The sequence below is a fragment of the Nuphar pumila genome, chromosome 10 (genome assembly GCF_984573655.1).
Source record: "Nuphar pumila chromosome 10, dmNupPumi1.hap1.1, whole genome shotgun sequence".
Taxonomy (NCBI): domain Eukaryota; kingdom Viridiplantae; phylum Streptophyta; class Magnoliopsida; order Nymphaeales; family Nymphaeaceae; genus Nuphar; species Nuphar pumila.
In genome coordinates, this window is record NC_143258.1 from 10034492 (window position 1) to 10061779 (window position 27288).

The 27288-nt window shown below is 40.4% G+C and overlaps 1 protein-coding gene across 1 annotated transcript in view; it reads left to right on the forward strand.

The window, feature by feature from the left end:
- Positions 1-26710, forward strand: part of LOC149823468 (Nitrilase/cyanide hydratase and apolipoprotein N-acyltransferase family protein) — a 43078-nt gene extending 16368 nt beyond the window's left edge. Inside the window, exons 7-9 of the mRNA XM_090018854.1 lie at positions 14263-14365; positions 25743-25825; positions 26356-26710. Coding sequence (XP_089874980.1) covers positions 14263-14365; positions 25743-25825; positions 26356-26397 — 228 coding nt within the window. The 3' untranslated portion in view covers positions 26398-26710. The remainder of the gene's footprint in view (positions 1-14262; positions 14366-25742; positions 25826-26355) is intronic.
- The last annotated feature ends 578 nt before the right edge of the window (positions 26711-27288 follow it).

Consider the following 27288-nt stretch of genomic DNA (forward strand, 5'->3'; position numbering starts at 1 on the left):
TTCTTACAATATCCACCAAGTAAACTTGCATAATAAAAAAGGTTATTCAATATCAATATTCAATTATGAGTTTTTTTTACGTATGCTGAAGATTATTCAATAACCATATGCTTTGTTGTCAGCTTCAAAACTCTTCAAACATATAATGCATTATTTACATTTCTTATATAATCATATGCGGATTTTTCCATCATTTTAATTATATAGTTGTATATCAATCTTCATATAAAGAAAACAGAATGATCATAACATCTTGATAATATGTTCATCAAGATTTATGAATTTATCATATTACCATGCACATATATATGATCATGAGCCTTATTCACATATATTATAGACTTTTCATGGCATTATGAGGTATTTTGCACATATATTGTTACATACCCTTTTTCTGCCCTAGGTCTAACCCAAAAGATCCGCCCAAGCTGGATCCGCCCCAGTGGTAGCTGCCCAACTTGTTTGGGACTCTGTATTAATTATCAGAGTCCACCTCAACCTGGAGTCCTACCCAGGCCGAGACTTAGGTGGGATGCCCCCCAGAGTCCTCTCTAGAGAGGATTGTGGATATATTTTACTTCTTTACCCTTCTTTTGTTCTATAAATATGCATGTATGGTTCATTATTTTCTTTATGAGATTTATTGAGTTCAACTTCTGAGTTTCATTTTGGTTCTTGTGTGTAAGTGCTCCTTGAGGAAAAGACTATGCTCCCTCACATGTGCATCCACCCTCACTCTTCGTCGACCAATCGGGAACGTGTTTTCTCCCTTCCAGCTGCGCCATTGCTTCTGCCTCGATTTCTGCCCCCGCCAGGTGAGGTCCCCCATCTTTCCTTGCATTTTCTCCTCTGGCCGTGTCCTTGCCCTGAGACACACCCAAGCCCTCTTTTCTCCTGCGGTTTCCTTGTGGCTGTGTCCTACTTGGCGACACGCTTGTTGCAGCGTGTCCGACTTTGACCCGAACACGCCGCAACCTTTTGCGATGCAGCAATTGCTTCTACACCCTCGCCTCTACTGCTGCACCCCTTGCTGCAGCTGCAGCTACCCCTTGACAACTTCGAAACTGGCCCTGCCTTAGCCGCATAGGCCCTGCTCCTTCCCGAGCTTGGATCCGCGTTCCACTAGGCTGGACCAATAGAACTGATCTATCTAGGAGTCAGGTTCTATCATTTGGTATCAAAGCACCATTCCAGGACCTACGTTGACCAAGTTCACTGCATTTGATGACGCTGCAAGGGCCCACACCCTTCACGGTTTCCGTACAGGTTATATTTGACGCTTGAATTTATTTTTTGAACCATATTTTATTCGAGTCGGATCTTTATTGTGAGTCGTATATAGATTATTTGATATAGCGTGAGATTAGCTCAAATGTTGATCTAGGCCGAATCCAAAGGATTCAATTTCATTCCCTGTACCCCGTGACGTTTAGGGTTTTCGGAGAGTCAGACAACACTCACAACAACTTCGTAGTTGTGTGGTTGATTTTTCCAAGCCTGTACCAAGTCGGATATGTATTTTGGTTCAGTGTAGACACTTTTGGGAGGGTTTGACCAACTCAGGTGATTGACCGTTGTACCAGGACGTTTTTGTCGTGTGTGGGAGCCCCACATCTATTTGGCCGTGTGCGTGCTCGACACAACCTGTACTGTGACTATTTTGTATCCAGATTCTACGCAGCGAGGGCCCACACCATTGATTCCACAAATTTGAAAACTCGTGACATGACGAGGTCTCAGGAGTTGGTAGGGGAACTATGTGTCGCGTTTGAGGCCCGATCCGTTAAAGTGGATGACCAAATTGCCGACTTGAATCAGAATGTGAATGCTCTTAGGGAGACTGTCATAGCACTCAACGAGAAAATGGACGAGCGTTACGAGCAATTCCTCACTATTGTAGAAGATATTCAAAACCTATGTCACAGGGATTCGGCTAGCAGGGTGACGCACCCTCGTCAATGCGACTCAATGCGGGTGCGGGTGCCGCATCGGGTGCGGTCAACCCGACCCTGGGTGCGTTGACCGCACCCAGGGTCATTTTTGTCTAATTTTTTTATTAAAAAAATATTTTTTTTATCAAGGACAAAAAGATCTTGGATCATTAGAGCCTGTTCCACGGATTTCAGGGGAAAGGAGGTTGGAAAGATGAATATAACCAATAAATTCACGAATTATCAATGGAATCGTCTAACTCTTGATCTAACGAAGCCGAAAACAAGAGAAAATATCAACGAGACATAGGATTTCCAAGGGGAAAAAAAGGCGATCGGAAGATACGGGTGAGAAAAAAAGAGGAAAGACAGAACACGAACGTGATCGACGAGGAGCTTGTATTTCTTGCGATTTCTAAAGGGAAAAAAGGCGAGCGGGGACTCACACTTCTTGATGGTCTCGATATCCGCATCGCTCCTCGCGGCGTTCACCACCTTCTCATCCTTTTTGGACGCGACATTGGGCGTCTTCTTCCTGATCACAACCGGCTCCCAATCCTGTGTCAACGGACCAATTCCAGCCATCCCTTGAAAAAAAGAACCCAAGCCGCTGCTTTTGGATGCACGCGATAGAGAAAAAAAAAAACCTAATTCAAGAACTAGGAAGCAACAAACCCTAATCTCCCAGCCCCTCTCTCTCTCTCTTTCTCGGTGAAGATATTTTTTGAACTGAGTTTCGTTTTATATAATGTGAAATTACATACGGACACCCATCGTGTCAGTTTTTACATAAGAAAAAGACCATATTTTTTATTATTGCATTCAACGCTACCCATACCCGAACCAAACCCTATAAGATTCGGGTATGGTGATAAATAATAAGACTCGATTAAGAGTCGAGTTCGACCAGAAGATCCGATTAATACAAGAACCTAGGTATAGTTTGTGAAATTTTATATAAGACCCTGACCTGAGTTTCCATTAAGACCTGCAATTTTTTAATGTAAAAATAATAAAAAATATGTTTTTACTGAGTATCATTCGGGTTTGGTTCATATAGTTCTTATCGGGTTCAAGTACCTGATTAAAAATATGTGGGTTCAACATGACTTGTATAGGCTCGTTATATATATATTTGCCGCACCCCCGCACCCGGGTTTTTTGGAAGTGCCGCATCCCCGCACCCGCACCCATGTGACATAGTTCAAAACTAGTTGGGCGAACAACACGATCGTCATGGAGAAACCAACTCGTGCAACTGGTCCTCGGATTCCTTAAATGGATCTTATCAAGCTCAACAATCGAGGCTGGAGTTTCCTAAGTTTGTCGGAGACAACCCTACAAGTTGGTTACTTTGGGCTGAGCAATATTTCTGGATTGCCAGGATGCCTGATGACGACCGAGTGACCTTCGCCTCAATCTACCTCGAGGAAGATGCCATCTACTTGTTTCACTGGTTGGTGTCCTAGTTGGGGATGCCTGCTTGGGAGGGCTTTTCTTGAGCCCTAGTGATACGATTTGGCCCCTCTGCCTACACCAATCATTATGTCTCGCTGTTCAAGATCCGCCAACAGGGCAACGTTATCGATTACCAGGCATCTTCTTGGTGTCCCTTGTCTTCATCTTCTTGGTGTGCTGAGATATTCAACTCGTGGTGAGAGGATTGGTGCATGCATCAAAACCATTGCAGTCTGCGTGCTGCTGCAGATTCTGCCTATGTTTGCCGATTTTGAATGGAGGTTTTCGTCTCATGAACATGCAAGGCGCACTGACGCTGCGAACAGTGCTGCAACCATTTCAAGATTTACCACAAGTGCATATTCGTGACCTCAAGATCGCCGCCGAATCAGACCACAGGACCATGATCGAGTTCTTGCTATAAGAGTTGAAGAAACCTCTCTTAGCAGGGATTTTGGCATACCGAATCCGGTGTGCCAGGCATTCATGTGCATCGGACTTGACTGCGCGTGCATGGCTTCTTGTAGTGTGCTGACAAGTGTGCCATCTAGCGTAACTTACGCACTGCCGCACGATCGTGTGTGCAACCACGTGCATTTGACACGCGACGCTCAACCCAGTGCATGTGCACCTGCTGCGGCCACAGTCGAGCAGACTCAATGTGTGACAACAATGAACTGAACTTTTTTTTAACGAATGTGTGAAAAACATCGAGGCGTAGCGAGACACTCCAAAATTTGAGGTGAGGCGTAAAGCTTAAGCCTCAATTTTTTTTTTTGAAAACTTAAAAGAAACTATAAAAGAAACTATAAAAGATATCTAAAATCATAAATAAAAAAAATGCTTTATTGATGAAGCAACAACTAACAAGAAATAAAAAATCTCAAATAAATACTGAAAAAATATGAGATTAACATGTAAAAGTAACATTAATGCAACACCTTGATCTACGTAAGTGTCTAAGAAATAAAATATAAACATTCATTCAATAAAAAATTAACATTAACAACCAAATGCATATTAGCATTAACAACATCATGTCATAATTAGAAAATGCATGTTAGCATTAACAACCAAATGTTAATATATTTGTCCAGAACTCTTCAAAATGAGAGTGTTAACATTCACAAGTGCAAATGAAAGACAAAAAAAAACATATAAATGCCCATATCCCTATGATATAAATTAGGGCGTAGGCTCTTCTTATGCCTCGTCATCATCAATATCTAATTCTTCAATGTCATCATCTGAGGAATCCATATAAATAGGTTCTCCTTCATCTTCATCATCTGCACTTTCTTCCTCTACATCCTTGGTCACTTCTTTTGTTTTCTTTTTCCTTTAATAAAAAATCACGTATTAAATAATTATTTTATTTAATTAAGAAAATACATTTATATTCATAGCAAGGTAAAAAGAATATAGCTTTACCTGGATCTCTTCAAGACCTGTTTTGCCTAGAACCACTTTGTGAATCATGAGGTAAAGTGACTTTTTCAATAGGCACATGCTCAATAGCATTTATGTCGAAGTTCAGATCCAACCATGAATCTTTCAACCAATTGGGATCACTAGGTAACACTGGATCTTCCTTCTCCACAATCCACTCATCGTCTGAGTCTATATGATCTAGACGTATAAGGTCTTTGATAGCCCTCCTCTTCATATTTCTCTCTCTTAATTTTATATTGTACATTACAAAAACCAATGCATTCATCTTCTCTTGTTCAAGTCTATTCCTCCATTTTGTATGCACCTATAATTTTAAATCATTGATAATTAATTCTAAAATAATTAAACTTATAAAAATGTATTTCAAAAATAAAATACAAAGTCACAGACCAATGAGAAAGTACTCCAATTCCTCTCTAAGCCCGATGCACTACACGTCAACACCAATCAGTTGCATTCAAATAAAACAATAAAAAATTGATAAAAACATATTAGAATGTCACAATTAACAAAAAAATAATAAAACATAAACAAAATATTAACAAATAACAACATAATTGCAAACTTACCAGGATATTTTAATTTTCTTATTGTAATTATTGTCTCTGTACCCAACAACACCTTTGCTTTTTTAAATACATCGATTTGTGTTGTAATTTTCAACCGAACATTTTGCATCAGAAACCAATTTTTTAACACAACCATAAAAGCCACTCATAACTTCTTCATCCGAGTTGAAGTTGTTAGCATAATGAAAATGAGGATTTAAATAATAGGCAGCTATATGCAAAGGCTTATGAAGTTTCAAGTCTCATCGTCTATCAATGATGTCCCAAATAGGTTTATAATTTCTTTCTAACATTGTTAAGGTTTGAAACAATTTCTTCCTTTGCTTTATCTATTGCCTCATACAAAAATCTCATAGCAGGCTCATCTGCATCCATTAATCGCAACATTTTCACGAGAGTCAGTGTAGCTTTAATTGCATATGATATAGCAACCCAAAACTTATGATCATTAAGAACAATATAAGAAATGTTCTTAGCATCAAATTTCTTATAGTAATTAGATGATCTAAAATTTGAAGACAAGAACATCGCCTTCAACTCTTTCTTGTAACATTCAATACTATGAAGCGTGAGATATGTTGTGGCAAAACGAGTGACGGTTGGACGTAGAAATTCTTTTTTCTTTGTGAACTTTTTCATCAAATTTAATACCCATGCATGACTATGATATATCTTGTAATTTTTTTTGCCTTTTCCACTGTATCTTTAAAAATTGATATCTTTCCAATATCTTCTAACATTAGATCCAAGCAATATGCCACACATGATGTCCAAAAACATGTTTTTTCTGCTGTTAACATATTCTCCGCTGCCATATAATTTGGTGTATTATCTGTAATGAATTGCACCACATTCCTTTCACCAACTTCTTTAACAACTTATTCAAATAACTTACAAAAAATATTGTCCCAGATGAGCTGTTCACAAGAAAAATAATTTTCTTCCTTTTCCATCTGGCCGACCATCTGCCATAATACTACAATCAACTTTTGGCCATTTCTTTTTCGAACTCTTTTAAAATTTTATGAGTATAATCTACTCATCCTTCAAAATCCACGTTTTGATTTCGTGGTAAGAAGGCGGTTTGAACCCTCCCCTATAATTTGTAATATCTTCTACCATTGGACCAAAATATGGACTGTGGCAAAGATTAAATGATAGGGCATTGGAATAAAAAAATCTATCAATGGCACAACATACGTTTTTTCTCTTATTCCTTTTGAAAACAGTGTTTATTGTGGTTTGTCGTGCTTCTTTATTCACAAAGAGGTCCATGGGACTACCTGTGCTTATTTTTGTAACACTACATGATCCATTGGCTTCTTTGTTGACATTATTGCATGTTGATAATAAAAAATAAACACTCCTCCCAATTACGAATTTGTTTTGTTCCTTCTCTTGTTTCTTTTGCTTCTGATCTCTTAAATGATTCAGAAAAAACCTTTTCACATCAGGTGAAACCACTTCGCATGAGTTTACAGTTAAAATATTATGTCTCTTTTAACTGTAAACTGAAATACCCATCAAGGGTATTTCAGTCCTTTACTCAATAGGTGTCAGCCACCCTAATAAGCTAACATTTTTACTATTTCTTTTTTTATTTACTTTTGCTTTTTACACTTTTTTTTCTTTTTGACTGTTGTGAAAGGGACAACTCCATATAGCTGTTGGAGCTGCCCCAACAGTCACAAATGTGACCGTTGGGTGCAGCTCCAACAGTCATATTGAGCTGCACCTGTGTCTTCTTTTTGCATTATAAATAGGCCTTAGTGGCCCTTGTAAACATATTCTTTTTTGTGAGTGCATATGCAATATTGTAAAGCCCCTCTTGGGAACTTATGAATTGAAGTTCATTTTGTTTCATGCTGTTGTGCATGTGTATCCGTGCCTTCGTGCACTTGTGAGTGTTCTCCTTTGTGCCTTTGTGCACTCTTTGTATTTCTTGTATTGTGGTGTTACACACAATCTCTTTTTGTAGAGATTTTCACATGGTATCAGAGCAAGGTTGTTTGAAGAAAGAAATTGGTGTGATTCTTCTCAATATCAAGTGCCTCGAAAAACATGCCTTCAACTTTTTGGTGATTGGAGTGGAGGCTCTTCTTCATTCAATATTTTAGAAGATTACTACAACAAGAAAGATTTAAAATCTTATTGTGGTACGTATTCTTTTCTTTCTTCTTTCCTCTCTAATGGGTGAGAAAGACTCCCATTTTTCTCTTGGTTTCAAGCTAAATGGCTCAAATTATCATGTGTGGGCCGGAAATATGGAAGCTCACATCAAAGGGAAAGGGCTTTGGGGTTACATTCAAGGCTCGATTCCGGAACCCGAGCCTAAAATTACTTTGGTTAAAGAAGGAGAAATCAAAATCCTTGAGGGAGATGAAAGAACTAATGCTCTTGAGGAATATAGTAGGAAACATGAGCAATGAGAAATGAAGAATTTTAAGATCTTGTCTTGGATTTTCTCTTCCGTTGAGACAAGGATTAATGCCAACATTATAAAGTTTAAAAAGGCTTCTCAAGCGTGGGAGTATCTTGAGAAGATGTATCCTTCTAGGGACTTGTCCCATAAGTACTATCTTCAAAAGAGAGCGTTAACTCTTATTCAAGGTGATATGTCTATAAAAGAGTATTTTGCGGAACTCTCTTCAATTTGGGATGAGCTTGTCATGCTTGAACCCAAGTGTTGTGGAGAAGCCATAGAGCTTCGTCATAAGCAATTAGAAGAAGACCGATTCTTCAATTTTTTGAATGGGCTAAGGCCCGAGTTTGAGCAAATAAGATCTTCTCTCCTATCCTCTTTTACCTCTCCTTCTCTTGAAGATGTCTTAACTAAATTAAGTGGAGAGGAAACCCGTATGGGCATTAGCAAGCAAAATCCTAGTGTGCTTGCAATGTCCACAAATCAAGAAGAATGTGATGGTGTTAATGCCGTTTTTAGACCCGGTAACAATTTAAGAACATATAGACCTCCTCATTTTAAGAATCAAAATCAAGGAGGAAGAAGAGATTATAGCAAAATCTCGTGTCACTTTTGCAAAGAACCGGGTCATATCAAACCGGTTTGCCCAAAATGGAAGAAACTTCTAGCAATGGCAACTACATCTCAACCATCCAAAGAGGAATCTTCAAAAGAAGCTCTATCTCTCAATCAAATTGTGGAGGCTCTTCAACCTCTTCTAAAGGGAGCTATTTCCGGTGCCGCCGTATCCACCTCTTCTGCTCCAGGTAAAACTTCTTGGCTCTTAGATTCGGGTGCATCCTTTCATATGACCCCAAACATTTTATCTCTTTCCGAGTATTCTAAAAATGTGTCACTTTCTTTTGTTTCGACCGCGGATGGTACTTCTCTAGAAATTAAGGGAATTGGAAATTTTAAAACCCAAAACTTCTTTATTCCAAAAATTAGACTTATACCAAAATTAAATTTAAACTTGCTTTCCGTTTCTCAACTCACGGACCTTGGGTGTAACATTCAATTCTCATCTAATAAATGTTTAATACAGGATCACCGGTCCGAGAGATTGATTGGGGAAGGCTCTAGGAAAGGAGACTTGTACTATGTGGACTTTCTTCAAATTCCTAAAAACACCTTTTGTAATGTGGCCCAACATAAAGATATAAATGTTTGGCACAAGAGACTTGGTCATCCCAACATTACCAAGTTATCCTATCTACATTTTGTTAAAGATCTTTGTAAAAATACTTTATCTTGTAATGATTGTATTCTTGGAAAAATGAGAAGTATACCTTTTGAACCAAGAACTATGTTTAGTACTAAACCTTTTGAAATTATTCACTCGGATGTTTGGGGACCGGCACCTGTCATATCTAAAGATGGTTTTGCTTACTATGTGATTTTTGTAGATGATTTCTCACGATATTGTTGGATACATTTTCTCAAACATAAGCATGAAGTTTTTTCATGTTTTAAAACATATCATATGATGATTAAAAATCAATTTAATAGTAATTTAAAGATATTTAGGACCGATTCCGGAGGTGAATATCTCTCTAATGAGTTTAAGAAATATCTTGAGGATTGTGGCATTGTCCATCAAAGATCGTGTCCTAAGACCCCACAACAAAATGGTTTGGCCGAAAGAAAGCATAGGCATATCATTGAAACCACTATAACCCTTCTCATTTCCCAAAATATTCCTAAAAATTTTTGGGCCGAAGCGGCTCTTGCTTCCGTCTATCTTATCAACCGACTTCCATCCAAAAATTTAGATAAAATTTCTCCCTTTGAGATTCTATATGAAAAAGAACCTGATTATAATAGGTTGAGAGTTTTTGGTTGTAAGTGCTTTGTTCTTACCGATAAAAATGATAAACTCTCACCAAAAGCCATTCCTTGTGCTTTCCTTGGCTATTCAGAAACTCAAAAAGGATTTCGATGTTATGACTCTAAGAATGATAAATTATATGTTTCAAGGAATGTAACTTTTTTGGAAAATGATAATGGTTTTGAAAAAAAATGAATCTCATTTAGAAAATGCCGATTACTCCTTTCTTTTTGACCTTTTATCTAAGGATGATGATATCTCTAGTGATGATGAATCAACATATAATGGTGAAAATGAAATGGTTGTGATCAACAATAACTCTAACCCTTCTACCCCTCAAGAAGAAAATGTATCTAGAGAACTCATCACTTATTCGCATAAAGATAGAAGCACCTTTAGGAGTGCTATTGAACTATATAGTGAACCTAGTGAGACTATTTCCACTCATGATTCTCATCCTAGGAGAACTGAAAGAACTAGGACTCCCTCTAGATTCGTATCTTTTGATTCTTTCTCTCCTAAATATCGAGCTTGTTTGAGTGCCATTCACTCTTATTTTGAACCAAATTTTTTTGGAGAAGCCAAACAATGTACTGAATAGAGAGAAGCCATGGAGAGTGAACTCAAAGCTCTTAAGAAAGCTAACACTTGGGAATTTCAATCTCTTCCCAATGGCAAGAAAACTATAGGATGTCGATGGGTGTTCAAGGTCAAGACTAAGAGTGATGGTTCTCTTGAAAGGTATAAGACTCGTCTTGTAGCTAAAGGGTACAATCAAGAATATGGGATTGATTATGAAGAGACATTTGCTCCAGTAGCTCGTATGGTTACTGTCAGATGTCTTATCACCATTGCTTCAATTCGAAAATGGAATATTTACCAAATGGATGTCAAAAATGCCTTTTTAAATGGAGATCTTAATGAAGAAGTTTACATGGATGCTCCACCTGGTATGGAAATCCCTAAAAATAAAGTTCTTCGTCTTCGTAAAGCTCTTTATGGACTGAAACAAGCACCCAAGGCTTGGCACGATAGGTTTAACAATGTAATGACTGAAAATGGTTTCACTTCATGCTATACTGACACTGCATTGTTTGTTAAGAAATCTGATGTAGGGATTGTTATATTATTGTTATATGTTGATGATATGTTAATAACAGGTGATGATATCAAAGAAATCAAGAGCATTAAATCTATTTTGACTTCAAAATTTGAAATGTCAGACTTAAGATTTCTGACATATTTTTTGGGAATTGAGGTTGCCTATTCTCAGAGAGGCTATTTTTTGTCTCAAACTAAACTTGCTTGTGAGATTCTTGATAGATCAGGAATCACAGATGACAAGGTCTGCAAAACTCCTGAAATAGTAGGTTCGAAGATGAAGATTGATGATGGGATTCTCTTAAAAGATCCCACACCTTACCGGCAAATGGTTGGATCCCTAACATATCTCAGCATTACCAGGCCTGATATTTCTCATGTAGTACATGTTGCTAGTCAATTTCAACATGCACCTACTACAGTCCATATGAGCGCCATCCTTCACATCATCAGATACATAAAGGGTACAGTAAACAAGGGAGTATTTCTATCTTCTACGTCTGAATTAAGTTTAATTGCTTATACTGACTCTGATTGGGGAGGTGACACAAATAACCGTCACTCCACCACTGGTTTCTGTATTTTTTTAGGTGAATCATTAATCTCTTGGAGATGCAAGAAGCAGCAAAAAGTATCGCTTTCATCCACCGAAGCTGAGTATAGAGCCATGACATCTACTACCATGGAGATTGTTTGAATTCGCAACTTGTTGGAAGATATGAATATTCAAGTTCAAGGGCCCACAAAATTATGTTGTGATAATAAAAGTGCAATCTACACTGCCAAAAATCACACATTTCATGAGCGCACGAAGCATATCGAGATGGACTGCCACTATGTTCGTGAAGAATATTTAAGAAAAACCATTGACCTTCCTTATGTTACATCAGAATATCAACTGACAGACTTCTTCACTAAGGCGCTGTGTTCTCCAAGATTTAACTTCCTTCTTGGCAAACTTTCGGTCGTGACACCCTAAGTTTGAGGGAGAGTGTTAAAATATTATGTCTCTTTTAACTGTAAACTGAAATACCCATCAGGGATATTTCAGTCCTTTTACTCAATAGGTGTCAGCCACCCTAATGAGCTAACATTTTTACTATTTCTTTTTTTATTTACTTTTGCTTTTTACACTTTTTTTTCTTTTTGACTGTTGTGAAAGGGACACCTCCATATAGCTGTTGGAGCTGCCCCAACAGTCACAAATGTGACCGTTGGGTGCAGCTCCAACAGTCATATTGAGCTGCACCTGTGGCTTCTTTTTGCATTATAAATAGGCCTTAGTGGCCCTTGTAAACATATTCTTTTTTGTGAGTGCATATGCAATATTGTAAAGCCCCTCTTGGGAACTTATGAATTGAAGTTCATTTTGTTTCATGCTGTTGTGCATGTGTATCCGTGCCTTCGTGCACTTGTGAGTGTTCTCCTTTGTGCCTTTGTGCACTCTTTGTATTTCTTGTATTGTGGTGTTACACACAATCTCTTTTTGTAGAGATTTTCACATTTACACCATGTTTCGTGTCAGCTAAGTGATGTTTCATCCTATAAATGCCTCCTTAAGTCTCTTTATGATAGTAATTGCAAATTATATGTCCTACGAGTTTGAGATCTTTAGTGTGATTTCGAACTTTAGGTTTATGATCCCATCCTACGTCTTTTTCCATTGTTCAATTGAAAAAATGTATATAAGAAAATATATATTAACACAGAAATTTATAAAAAACTCAAAGAATTAAAAAAAAAACTGAGACAATGCTTTATATAATCCAATGAATTTAGAGTCATATTCAATAAGTATCAACCTATATAACTTGAAAACTAATTAAATAACTTGGAAACTAATTATATAACTTGAAAACAAATTATATAGCTGTAAAAAAAACTGATCAATACATATTTTTTATACAAGGGCTACATAAATTCTATATAAGCCATCTAGATGAACCTATACAAGAATTAACAAAGTTAAAATTAGCATTAAACAAACCAGAACTGCTATGGAGCAGGTTTTAGGTTTGGGTATTAGAAATGCTAAATGGGTCAGATTCCCTGTCAGTATGAACCAGATCTGAACTATATTGTTATCATATCCAGATACTGTATATCCAAATCCATATGGAATTGGGAAAAGAGGCTTGGTTGAAATTGGGTCAGTCAGACTCTAGTAAAAAGATCTAATCTGACCTAAGTTGAACTTGGATATAATCTTAACCCATTTTCCACATAGAAATCAATATATTTTTCATATTTTCAATGGATCCATTACTAGATTGACTCATTTGATAACCAGATCTTAGACAAAAGGTTGTGGTGAACCAGATCCATAATAAGACCTATTCTTCAAAAATTAGGTTTGCTGCTGTATCAAGCTTGACCCAACCTGTTTCCTTGCCATGCTTGTAGAGAGAGAGAGAGAGAGAGAGAGAGAGAGAGAGAGAGAGAGAGAGAGAGAGAGAGAGAGATGTTGTAGTCTCTTTAATTTGGGAAATGTGTATGGGTAGAATGGTCATTCCAATGGATAACTAACAGAAGTTGTTGGAGGTAACTGACTTGGGTGTCATTTGCTTAACCCAGGTAAAAACGTTGGTGGGAAGTTGAAAATTTCCAAACTTTTGGTGTGCAAATGAATTAGACCAAACTCTTTGGTGGTTATTTGAAAAATTCCCTTTCCAAAATCAAGTGGTGTGTTTCACCAAAATCGTGTACCACTCCAGCCCCTTGATATAAGGTGGATTTATGAAGGAAACATGATAAGAAAATACAAGTAAATCCTGTGTTTTCTAGGAATTTACCTATGATTTTGGAGATCAATAGTGTAATAGCATACCCAATTCGTTCCTAAAATTGCAGCTTCAGTTTCCTACTGCTTTGATACCAACGTAAGGCATGGAGGGGAATTTCATTAACTGACAATCTCCAAAATACGTGGGTATTCACAGTCTCTTCTATATATTCAAGAATTATAGGAATTTTCCTTCTTTTGCTGTATTTCCCTTCATAATCCCAATATATATAAAGGGACTAGAGCGGTTCACGTATTTGCTGAAACACCACATCTCAATCCAGAAATTCCTTCTATCATGCATGTAATTGATTCCCTTTAATCTCATTATGTTAGTAATTTGAATTTGTTTATAATTTCAATGCCATGCATAATGATGAACATGCATGAGAAGTGCATCCACCTCATGCAATAGTCCTCTTTATTCCAAACCGTTGACAGGCCCTTCCTGAACAGGTTTGGTAATTTCCATAAATTTAAGATTATGGCCAACATAATTTCTATAATTGAGGATTATGGCCATTAAACCATTCTTAACAGGTCACTGACCTTATGGACACCTTATCCTTACAAATATGTCAAGAAATTCTAGACAAGTAATTTGTTTGCATCATACACATTCTAGAGTCATGTATAAATGTTACTATGAATTTTTATTTTTTTAAACATTTCTTTTTTAGGTCGTTGCTGCCGCACAAACTGGGCACCACAATGAGAAAAGGGAAAGCTATGGTGATGCACTAATTATTGATCCATGGGGTACCATTATTTCTCGTCTGCCAGGTTAGAATTTCTTTGGAAGTTTTCATTAGTAGCAGTTGCAATTAGACATAAAATCATTACTTATAGACGTTAGCAGTTACTTTGTCCACTGTAGTATATATCTGGAAATTGATTACCACTTTATGTGGAGCATTTTAATGTTCAAACTTGGTTGATAATGTTTATAATAACAAGTTTGTGACACCTCATTTAAAGGGTCATTTTTGTACCTTTCATTTTATTTTCCAATTATTTCTTCAATTGAGAGAAGGGAAGTTCTCTTTTCTCATTCGGAAGGATATCATATCCATAACTATCCATGACTGTTTATGCCTCTAGCATGATCACTTGATGAAATGGGGAGGGAAGTAAGCATGCCAAAGTTGAACAATATCTACTGAGAACAACTGAAGATATTCAAATCCAAGGCTAATTAAAATAAGTGAGATAACAACATTATATGTGCTGCAAAACTGATGCAGCTGTATTGGAGAAGGCGTGAAACAATGGCCACCGTGAAACAGTGGCTGACCTCTTTGTTAAACTCAACAAAGTTTTCAATAACAGAAGGAAATTCAATAACAATTAAAGAATGAAGAAAAAAGACAATAGGCAGAAAGAAAAAAACAGGAAAACTACAGAAGATAGAAGACGGCTGGAGTTTCAATATTCTCTGCCTTCACGCAACCCTAGACAGGGCTTCTTAAAGACTGTTTGCTGGACCGGGTCGTGGGTCCAGATTTGGATCCGACCCACGACCCGGGTCAGTATCTCTTTGCAGCTGGTTCTGTGGCGTGCGAGCTCCACCACGCCTAACGTAGGTGCGCAGGGGTACCTCCCTGCGTCGTGGCTCCGTCCCTGCAAGTGAGTCATATTCATGGGGTCCTTCCTCTGCCCTATGTGGTGGATCGAGTGGCACGATGGGCCCAATCGGGTCCTGCCCTGCATCATTCTCCCCTGGTTGGGAAGAAGTCGGCTCTGTCGACTTGTTGTTGCCACAGTAAGCATATAGATCAGCCACGTTGAAAATAGGGGAAATATGCCAATCATCGGGCAGCTCAAGGAGGTAAGCATTCGAACCCAATCGCTGAAGGATCCTAAAAGGGCCATACTTCTTAGGACTTAATTTGCTATAGGTGCCTACAGGAAAACGCTCTGGACGCAGATACACCCAGACGAGTTGACCGACCTCGAACTGGACATCACGACGACTCTGATCTACGAAAGCTTTGTAGGTCTCATAACTTTCAACAAGTTTGGCCCGAACTTGTCTGTGAACGTCACGCATATACTCAACGGCATCAAAGGCATCCGGAGCTGGAGCTGAGAGATCTGATACAGGGGCTAGGTCAACGACATGGGTGGGAGACCGACCATACACTACTTGGAACAGAGATTTACCAGTAGAACGGTTAATGGAGTTGTTATAGGCGAACTGGGCTTGGGGCAATACGAGGTCCCAAGTTTTGACATTTTCGCCCACTAGACTCCGTAACAAATTTCCTAAGGTGCGGTTCACGACTTCGGTTTGGCCATCAGTCTGGGGATGATATGCACTACTGAACTGAAGCTTAGTTTTCAACAGGGCCCATAACGATTTCCAAAAGTGGCTCATAAAACGCGTGTCGCGATCGGAAGTGATTGTATAAGGTAGACCGTGGAAACGGGCAACATCCTTGAAATAATATGAGGCGACTAAAGAGGCATCAGTGGTGCGCTTGCACGGAACAAAGATAGCCATTTTGGAGAACCGGTCAACAACTACTAAAATGGAATCAAAACGACGTGGTGTGCGGGGAAGGCCCACGATAAAATCCATGGATACATGCTCCCACGGTCGTTCAGGAATGGGTAACGGGGTGTATAGACCACTATTCTGACGATGACCCTTGGACACTTGACACACATGACAGCCTTGGATAAACTTGACAATATCTTTGCGCATTTTGGGCCAAAAGTATCGTTCATCTAATAGAGCGAACGTCTTATCATGCCCGAAATGCCCTGCTAACCCTCCTTCATGTAATTCAGAAATCAACTGAAGTCTAAGGGAGAAATTGGGTACACATAATTGGTTACCACGGAAGAGGTAACCATTATGAATACAAAAACGGGGGTCGAGGTTGCGATCTGAAGAGGTGCACCCTTCCCAGACTTTGTGAAAATCAGGGTCCGTAGGGTACAACTCTTTGCATTGCTCAAAACCAATGATCTGCACCGACATAGTCATCAGAAGGCTGTTCTTCCTACTAAGAGCGTCAGCCACCTTGTTCAGGGTACCCGATTGATGCCGAAGCGAAAAGGTGTACTCCTGCAAGAAGCTGACCCACTTGGCATGACGAGCACTCAACTTTTTCTGATTGTTCAGGTACTTCAATGCCTCATGGTCCGTGTACAAGACAAATTCCTTATAAATGAGATAATGCCTCCAATAACGAAGGGCTTGTACAACGGCATAGAACTCGACATCGTAAGTAGAGTATTGGCACCTGGCCTGAGTCAACTTCTCGCTAAAGAAGGCGACAGGCCTACGATTCTGACTCAAGACGGCGCCAATCCCCACTTTAGAGGCATCACATTCAACATCAAAGACTGCACTAAAATCTGGGAGGGCTAAGACAGGAGCACTGGTCATTTTGTCCTTGATGATCGTAAAGGCTTTGCTAGCCGCTGGCGTCCAATGAAAGCTAGTACCTTTTAGGCACTCCGTGATGGGGGCCATAAGAGTACTAAAATTTCTCACGAAACGTCGGTAAAAGGTGGCTAACCCGTGGAAACTACGGATTTCTCCTATAGTCTTTGGGGTAGGCCAATCGACAATCGCTCGGTCTTTAGCAGGGTCTGCCTTGACGCCATCGGAAGACACAATAAACCCTAAGAACACGACACTGGATGTCATAAACTCACACTTCTTGGCATTGGCATACAATTTTTCCTTTCTCAAAATATCTAAGACTTGACGCAGGTGACTCAAATGATCAGACAATGAAGAACTATAGACCAGGATGTCGTCAAAGTAGACGACAACAAACTTCCCAAGACACGGACGCAAGACTTGGGTCATCATATTCATGAAGGTACTGGGGGCATTAGACAACCCAAACGGCATGACTAACCACTCGTACAATCCATCACGTGTCTTAAATGCCGTTTTCCACTCGTCTCCTTCGCGTATACGAATCTGATGATATCCACTTTTTAAATCAATTTTAGAGAAAATGGAGGCACCGGATAACATATCAAACATATCATCTAAACGAGGAATGGGAAAACGGTATTTGACTGTGATGCGATTGATCGCACGACTATCGACACACATGCGCATGGACCCATCTTTCTTAGGAGTGAGTAAGGCAGGCACGGCACAAGGACTAACACTCTCACGAATAAAACCTTTTTTCAATAAGTCCTGAACCTGTCTTAACAACTCAGTGTGCTCGGAGGGGTTCATGCGATAAGCGGGAAGGTTGGGTAGACTCGACCCGGGCACAAAATCAATGGAATGCTGAACCACCCTTGTTGAAGGTAATCCATCAGGAAGGTCATCCGGCATAACGTCGCGGAATTCCTCGAGAAGAGGGGCAATGTCCGCGGGAATGGACACAGACGAACTCATCACTGGCTTAGCCACCAGGGCATAACAATAGCCATCTTCCTGACAGTGGTCCAGGAAAAGCCGGTACTAGAGACCTGCGAGTCGGGGAACTCGCTCAGGTTTGTCCACTGTGGGGAAACCTGTCTCCCGGATAGGTAGAAGGACGATCTTATGGTCATTAAAGATAAAAGAGTAAGTGTTCTTGCGGCCATCGTGAGTGGTCTGGCGATCAAACTGCCAGGGACGTCCCAAAAGAATGTGACACGCATGCATAGGGGCCACATCACACCACACCTCATCGTGGTAGTGTTCCCCCATGGAAAACCGGACTAGGCAACGCTGAGTGATGGGAACCTCATTTCCTTTCTTGAACCAGGCCATCTTATAGGGTTGGGACAACTTTTCGGTGTTGAGTTTCAAGGTAGACACCACACTCTCAGACACCATGTTCTCACATGCTCCGGTGTCAATGATGACATCACAAGCGTGACCCTCACAATTGCAGCGGGTCCTAAAAATGTTATTCCTTAGCCATTTGAATGGAGCCGATTCTCGGGGTGTGGTCAACACATGACGGATGGACAACAAACTTTCGACGTTGCCGTCGAACTCTATAACTCCCCTCTCATCCTCAACCTCAACTAATGAATTGTCATCACTATCACTCTCACTTGCAGACTCGACAATCCCTTCAACCATATGGGTGTTCTTGCTCATGGTCGGACACTTGGACGCGACATGTCCTAACTCTTGACACCTAAAACAACGAAGGGTCGACTCAGTAGGTTTGGCTTTGGACCGGGTGTGGAAAGCTGGACCTGACTGGTCAGGTTTGCTAAGGTCTGTCCTAGGTTTTGAATCACTAGGGGAGCTTGCTCCCCTGGTTGGGAAACTGGGCTTGGGTCGGCTGGAGGCCTCAGTACGGGTTGTCCGATATTCCTGCCTTCGCTTCAGCTTGTCCTCGATGTTCATGGCATAACTGCTGGCTTGATCTAATGTTTCGACTGTGACACAACTAAAATCATCAGAGATAGCAGGGCGGAGACCCGAAATGTACCTCGTGACCTACTGACGAGCCGTTTCCTCGATCTGCACACGCAGGGACAGACGATGGAACTCCGCGGTGTACTTGGCTACAGCTCGGGAACCTTGGCGCAGGGTCAGGTATTCCTTGTAGGCTCGCTCGGCGTGATCCGAAGGCACGAACTTTGACTGCATCAGTCTTTGCATTTCCTCTCACGACTGTACGCACTCTAATCCCTGCCGCTCCCTTGATCGTTGTAGCTCCACCCACCATGTCTGTGCTAGGCCTCTCAATCGTGTAGAAGCTAACGAGACACGACGATGTTCAGCAACTGTGTGATAATCGAAGAAGAACTGCACTGCATAAGACCAGTCGAAAAACTGCTCCGCATCGAATCGTCCCGCAAACTCCGGAAGATCCAATTTCACTCCATAGGTGGAGGAGTGGTCTGGTGGTCTCTGTTGTTGCGGCTCCACTATTCCTGCATGATGCTCGTTCCAGAAAAGGTCGTCGTCCCATGTTGCTTCATTGCCCGTATGGCGATATTGTTCGCCGGGATGCTGGTGCTGTCGACCTCTCCCGATGGGGGGTCGGCGGTCGGGGCGCGCCGGTTCCTGCTGACATTGCCTCGGTCGGGTTTGCCCGTGGACGGGCACCATCTGCGGCCGGTATTGTGGTACTGGAACGACGGGAAGTCCAAGGTTCGGGGGAGGGTTCGGTTGAGGTTCTGGTTCCGGACGGGTAGAATTGGTATGATATGGTTGTGGGTTAGGAGTATGGAGTTGGGCCGGATACTGGATTGGGTTTTGGGTCAAGTTTGGGTAAACAGGTTGGTTTGGGTTTGGGTATGGGTATGGGGCCTGATGGGTATATGGATGGGTTGACTCGCTCGATGGGATGTGGTTCGGGCCCACTCCTACACTACTCGTCGGACCCAGATATGGATGGGAAGGATCGAGGTTCGAGTTTTGGGGATAATAGGCTTGGTCTGAACTCGATCCCCGATCCAAGAGATTATGGGTCAGGTTTTGACCCGGCTCAAATCCAAACTGGAGCTCCGTCCGGGTCCGATATGGGCTAGGGTCGGCATGAGATCTACTTTGTAGGTCAAAATTATTGGGTTGGTTTTGGTGCGGGGTTGCCCGCGCACCTGAACCAACTAGGTAGGTTGGGTACGGGTGGCCTAGCCCCAAACCCGCTCCCTGGGACCCAAGGGTTGGTCCCAACGAAACGGGCCTGTGCCCTGCTGGAACAAAAACCGAGTTGGACCCTCTGATGTCAGGTCCCTCCAAATGGGTCTGGCCCGCTCCTGCTCGTAGAGGTACCATTTCGGAGCCTCTCCGTGCGGGATCGGGAGGGAGCGATGACTCTCCCCTAATTCGGACAGACAGGCCTGGGTCTATAACTGGGCCCAGCGTGACGCTGGGGCCCTGTCGACCCAGGTTCAAGTGCTGCGCATCGTGCGTGGTGCCCTGCCACGAGTCTGGACCTGTAGGTGGGCCCAGCGCAAAGCGGGGACCCTGCAGGCTTGGGTCGACCTGCAGCATAGCCCCAGGCACGCGCGACCACTCGCCGGGCCCAGCAGGTGTCTCCTGCACACGGCTGGGGTCCTGCAGGGTCGGTCCTACCTGCGAACCCAACACAGGGAGGCGCGGTTTGGACGGTGGGGCTGTTACCAGGGGGTTGCTGCTCATCGGGGCTCCCTGGTGTTGCTGGCAAGTACCCGGATTGGGAGTCTGCATTGGTGCCGTTAGGAGCGAAGGAACATTACTGTGCTGGGGTTGGGTCGACAGACAGATTGAAGACTGAACAGGGTTCACGCCTGTCGCTACGCCATCCACCCGATCTGCTCCTGCGACTAGGGGTTGTGGCCCGGATGCTTCAAGGCCCACCAGTCGTTCATCGAAACCATCCATTCTCTTTGATAGACTGGCAACATCCCTGCTCATCCGCAACATATTTTCTTGGATTTTTGTAAGTACATCCATCACACGCAGCATCGGATCTTCGCTGCGAGCCTCCTCACGTTCCTCGCTGCGCACCGGATCGGTCCCTGCTTCAAGAGCCATCTCGCTGGTGAAGAACAGGTGCGGCTCTGATACCACTTTGATGCAGCTGTATTGGAGAAGGCGTGAAACAATGGCCACCGTGAAACAGTGGCTGACCTCTTTATTAAACTCAACAAAGTTTTCAATAACAGAAGGAAATTCAATAACAATTAAAGAATAAAGAAAAAAGACAATAGGCAGAAAGAAAAAAACAGGAAAACTGCAGAAGATAGAAGACGGCTGGAGTTTCAATATTCTCTGCCTTCACGCAACCCTAGACAGGGCTTCTTAAAGACTGTTTGTTGGACCGGGTCGTGGGTCCAGATTTGGATCCGACCCACGACCCGGGTCAGTATCTCTTTGCAGCTGGTTCTGTGGCGTGCGAGCTCCACCACGCCTGACGTAGGTGCGCAGGGGTACCTCCCTGCGTCGTGGCTCCGTCCCTGCAAGTGAGTCATATTCACGGGGTCCTTCCTCTGCCCTGCGTGGTGGATCGAGTGGCACGATGGGCCCAATCGGGTCCTGCCCTGCATCAAAAACACGATGCATTTATCTGATGTGAGTTCTGAACCAGGTCCTAATCTGATAACATGATAACAGATATAGATCTTGCAAATACGTGTATTTTGATGAAATGGCAAAAAGAGTATGTTGATTCAGTTAAGCGTGCATAAGTACATCTCTGATCTGTAAGGGATAATGGCAAAAAAATCATTATTAATCATGTTTACCTCACATAAATGAAATAATATGTACAGTAGTTTTTGAGTAAGATAAACCTGTACCTAACAGAAAATATATTTGATACAGCTTCCTAATCAAATATGAGCTATATTCACTAGAAACTAAAAGTAGTAGCAGCTAAAAAAAAGGCCCAATATAACATTAAACATCCTGATCAAAACATACATAACCATAATTTAGATAAAAGCCAATTAATGTTTCAATCATGTAACATAAGTTGGAAGACATATCTAAAAAGGAGCTTGAATCTCAAAACTTGCTGAGGAAAGAGCCCATTAACTCTCAGGTCTTTGAGTTTGATTTGCATTATTTGATATCGGCCTTCTACGCACTGCCTGCTCTTCTTTTTATTTTTATATTGCACGTCTTCCTCTCTTCTTTCTTCTTCAATATTCCATGCCCTAGTTTTAGGCTTTTTAGGTCTTCTGAGGGCCACTGGACGGGGTGGGTTTGACTCAGAAAGTTTTAGGGAGACTGGGTCTTATGTGGGTCCCTCTCCTGTAAACGTAGAGGATTAATTTAATAATGCATATTAGGAATAGGCATGGTCTTTTAAAATCTTACTAGTATGCCACTAAACCAAGCCCTGCATTGCTAAGTCACCTACATCATCCCAACGCTCTATGCAGTAAAAGTTTTAATTCTGGATCTAAATAATCTATTGTGCCCAAAATCATAGATTGGCTTGGAATAATTAAGGACCAAACTAAACTAAGGATGATGAGATTGGATCTGAAAAATGCGATTAAAATATGTCCAAAAACAATGTAGTTGATCAAGTGTTAAATAAAAAAGAAGACTGGCTTATTAAAATTTAAGATCCAAATGAATCCTTAGGATATGGGTAAAATTTATGAATCTTTTGTAAAACAGGTGCATTTAAATATATTTAAGGAGAAATTAATACTAGCTTAAAAGCAATTTTGGTTTCCTATAGGCTACAACTAACCATGACCAGTGATACTGTGTCACACGGAAACCGGTATGGATCGGGACATAATGCAGATATGCTTGGTATGACATGACAATTCTCAAAAATTAGGAGATAGGGACACAGCCGTATACACATGCCCAAGCCACACACACACATGCGCAGGTGCAGACACACATGCATGTATTATTTATGTATATATACATATATGTATATATCTATATATCTATATCGTAACCTAAAGCAATGAAACCTGAATATCATCTCAAGTGCAAGCTCTTGAACAACAATTTTAATTGAAATGTAATATGATTGATGACAGATTTTAAAAGACAAAGAAGGCACGTGATAAAAGGATAAAAAGTTAATGAAACACTGTTGATTGTGTCTGACATTGATTTGACTGTGTCCACGAAGGGCGCGTTTGACTGCTTGTCCAAGCTTGGACAGAACACTGTCCTGTCCAGCACAGACATGCTCTTGTCCAGGACACTGTCTCAACGTTCTTTTTTTTAAGACCCCTCCGGGGGGGGGGGGAGGGCGGGAGGCGCCGGAACGCCACGGGATGTGTTGGAACAGCATGTCTGTGCTTCTGGTGTTTGCTGCACCAGTGTCCCACGGGATGCACAATCAACGCTCCCTAAGTCCTGGTATGTTCAGAGTGTCTTGTGTCGACATGGAATACAGATGCTAAATAAAGTGTCCTTATGACAGGCGAGACTACATGACTTTAGTTGATGCATAATGGGTCTCACTAGTACGCCATTCCTGTATCTACTTAATAAAACATGACCTAAGTGTTTTTTTCCCTGGCATCATAGGTGGTCAGCCCAAATGAGACCATATTCACTTCTATGAATCAAAATAGGTCTGCAGTCTAGACTACTGAAGTGGGCAATATGAACCAATAGCGAGTTACAGCATGTGCCGATGTGAAAATGCACTGTAGGTAACCATGGCACAGGATCGTGTCTCATTACCTACTAATGAGATGGTCAGCAAGTGGTTTTCAAGACGCAAACAACTAGCCATACCTATAAAAATATGTAGATGAGGAGCAAGCGAAACTGTGAGCACTAGAGATCACAACATAGTGCTCCTTCACAATTGTTACACACCAGTTCCTCCGCATTACCATACAAAACACAAATGCAAGTGAAAACTTTAATAACAATTATTGGCACACAATCAGCATACTGCAGTACTTAAATAAATGTGGGAAAAAAGTCAGTAATAGTAGATTTATTCAATTAATTAAATAAGACAAGCAGGACCAATTTTTTTTCTACACTTGTGATACCTCATTCGATTGACTCTTGTGTGATATTGTCATAAAAAAATGATGTCCCCACAAGCTCTAACTTCAGTTGTTAATATCAACTTTTGAGGTTTGCACTAGGCTGTCTTGTCAATATTTTTTGCCAATAAAAACACGGTATCCTAAACCGTATCTTCCTCTGCTCTCTGGTCAACACTTGTGGCCATAAAAACATGGTATCCTGAAGTGTACATTTTTCTGCTGTGTTTAAACGGTCAGAGTCTTTGATTTACCTATTCTCCATGGACTCTTTCTTCTAATGGCCCAAGTCCACTATTGATGTCTGTGCTAAATATTATTCAATCCTTTTAACACCCACAAGATATTTCAAGCCTGGATTATGTGCAAATTGGCAAGTTTAATTAACTGCACATTGATGTACTAGCCATTTTAAATGTGATAATGGAACTCTCTATTGATATTTTGGTTCTCATTAGATATTCAACTGTATTCCTAAACTAGTCACATGTGGCATACTTTTTTGCCAAATCATATTGATGTTGAGATCCATCTGTAATATTAAACAGCCAAATGTCCCTTCAATAGAAAGTAACAAACCCTTGAAGATGGGAGAACAATGTAGAGGTGGCTTTCTTTGAGGCTGATTTGGTGTTTATGTCATTAGGAGAAACTTTTAGGGCCTATTATCAGAACCCAGAAAATATACACTAAACTAAGCCACCGTTGCATGTCTCAGTATCCTACACGGGACTTTATGGATTAACTGTAGCCATTATGAATAGTCTACACTCTAAACTTTGAGTCTCAATTTGGCTAACTGTACACCACCTACAAAGCAATGATGATAGCAACCCTTTGTGGATTGAAATCTCTTGATTGCTACTACCTATGTAGTCAAAAGCGCCGGCAAGTCCGTCTATTCAGCCTAGGTACAAGTAAAACACGTAGGCTTTGCAATTCCTAGGTGGGTACCTTAACATGTACCAATTTTGCCGACTAGTCATCCACTAGGGTGCCTGGTCAGCGACTAAGCTGCCCTCTCTTATGCAGAAGGGCAGTTTAGTTATTTTTTATTATTATATTTTTTTTAACGTATGAAGGAAGGGGGTTAATTTTAAATGATTATGTTATATACATATGTGTGAATTTGTTTTTGATGAATTTTTCTGTTAAAAGCTGAAAGTAAGATATATATGTGCTATTTTTGTTTGTATATATGTGAGATTTATAAATTTTTCTATAAAAATTCTGAAAGTATATTTTGTTGATTATATTGAATATTTTATGAATATATATATATATATATATATATATATATATATATATATATATATATATATATATATATATATATATATATATATATATATATATATGTGTGTGTGTGTGTGTGTGTGTGTGTGTGTGTGTGTGTGTGTGTGTGTGTTCTGGTTATATATATTTTGTGAAAGCATGTGTAATTGTATATTTTGATGAAAACATCTTATTACCAAAAGAATTAAACATATCTTTATGTATATTTTAATCAGGGTACCGACTAGTCTTTTTAGGTGTCTACCTAGCGCTTTTGACTGCATAGGCTACTATAAGTTAACCATTTAGTCATTTACTATGCGTGCATGGTATCATGTCTCATTTACAACTAGCACTGTGCTCTTTCTGTGTTTGGTTACCTAAGATAAAAAAAACACATTTCTTGACATGATGTAATTATCAGTTGCTAAATTGTTCAAATAACAATACACCATAGCTGACAGTGCTTTTTGAGTTGTTGTAGACCGATTGACAACTGGCTTAGCTGTAGCAGAGATTGATTTGTCAATGATAAACTCAGCACGGATGAGAATGCCACTATCTGAGGTAATTTCCATGTGTTCTCAGAGGAGTATAGGTTTTTTTGGTGGAATCAAAGTCTAATTGCTTCCAAGGTTGGCAATGACGCGCATGAGCTGACCCACTGATATACCATGTGCAATTCAGACTCCGCCATCAGAGTCTGGACCTGTGGATTTTCTTTATGGACTTGTGCCCATTTATCTCGAGTTTTTTTATTTGTCTTGCTGGGTCTTCAAATTAGGAATGCAAATGGTTCGGATCCGAAAGAGCTAAATACATGGGATTCAGATAAATACATGGGATTCAGATCAGAATCGGATCTGGAACAGCTAAAAATTGCACAACTTTCATCCTGGATCAGACCCATTTGCATCCCTACTTCAAATCCTGCTGCTGATATGAGATGTGGTTACAATAACCATTGTGGTGAAAGTGTCTCTGGTGCATTGCAAAGCCTGGCACAGCCTTCTTTAAGGCGGATGGTGCTGAATATTAGAGGGGTTCATACAGTCAACCGTTAACTTTGTTTCTCTTTTCCCCTTTCCCTTTACCAGCATCGTAGACCACATCTCTACCTGAAGTCATCCAGCATGTGAGCTGTCTGGACTGTTGCTGATGAGACTCCCAGTGAAGATTCATCAGTTGTTTCTACTTCCATAGATTCAACATATTTGTATCTTCTGAGATTTAGAACTGCTTAGGGAGGACTGGAAATGCTGATGATTTGGAAACCATAGACTGAGTGGGTGTTGCTTGAAACTGAAAGAGACCTGATGGGTCATGCAAGCAAGGTCAATTTTTGTTACTAAAAAAAAAATACTACAATTGTAAAATTGTAATTCTGCCCTATCTTGTTGATTTTCTAAAATTGAACATAAATGAAAAACAAGGATTTGCATATTTGGTTTATGCTAAAATTGAAAATAATTGAATGCAATTAATTGTTTTTAAAAAATTTTATATTATTAAAAAGTAATAAATAGCTCAAGCACGTTGGGCTGGCCTAGTAACCCGCGGGCTGACATGGACTTGGCCCACATATATAACTATAACGGCCCCAACTAATCTTCGTTGAAAAGTGATTTTTTTAAAAATAATTGTGAAAACAAAAACCGAAGGATTCGGGGCGTCACAGACTTAACAAAATTTTAAACCATAAAGGATCTCTACATTGAACCGACCAATCAAAATAACTAATTTTATTAATAAAAAAACAAAGTTTGAGAACATAATTAAATTAAAGCATAAAATCTCAGAGTCACACTGTTAAAGAATAACATAAGTTACGTGATCTTGTAGACTTCTCGATGCAGTCATCTTCATTACCGAGCTTCAGGTTCTGTGAAAAACATACGAAGTACTGGGTAAGAATCAAAGATTCATTATAAGAATTTCTCTAAAAATCTAAATAGACAGGAAAAAGTATAAATCAAATTTATGAAAGTATTCAGAAGAAATATAACAACAATAATCTCCTAAATCATTTA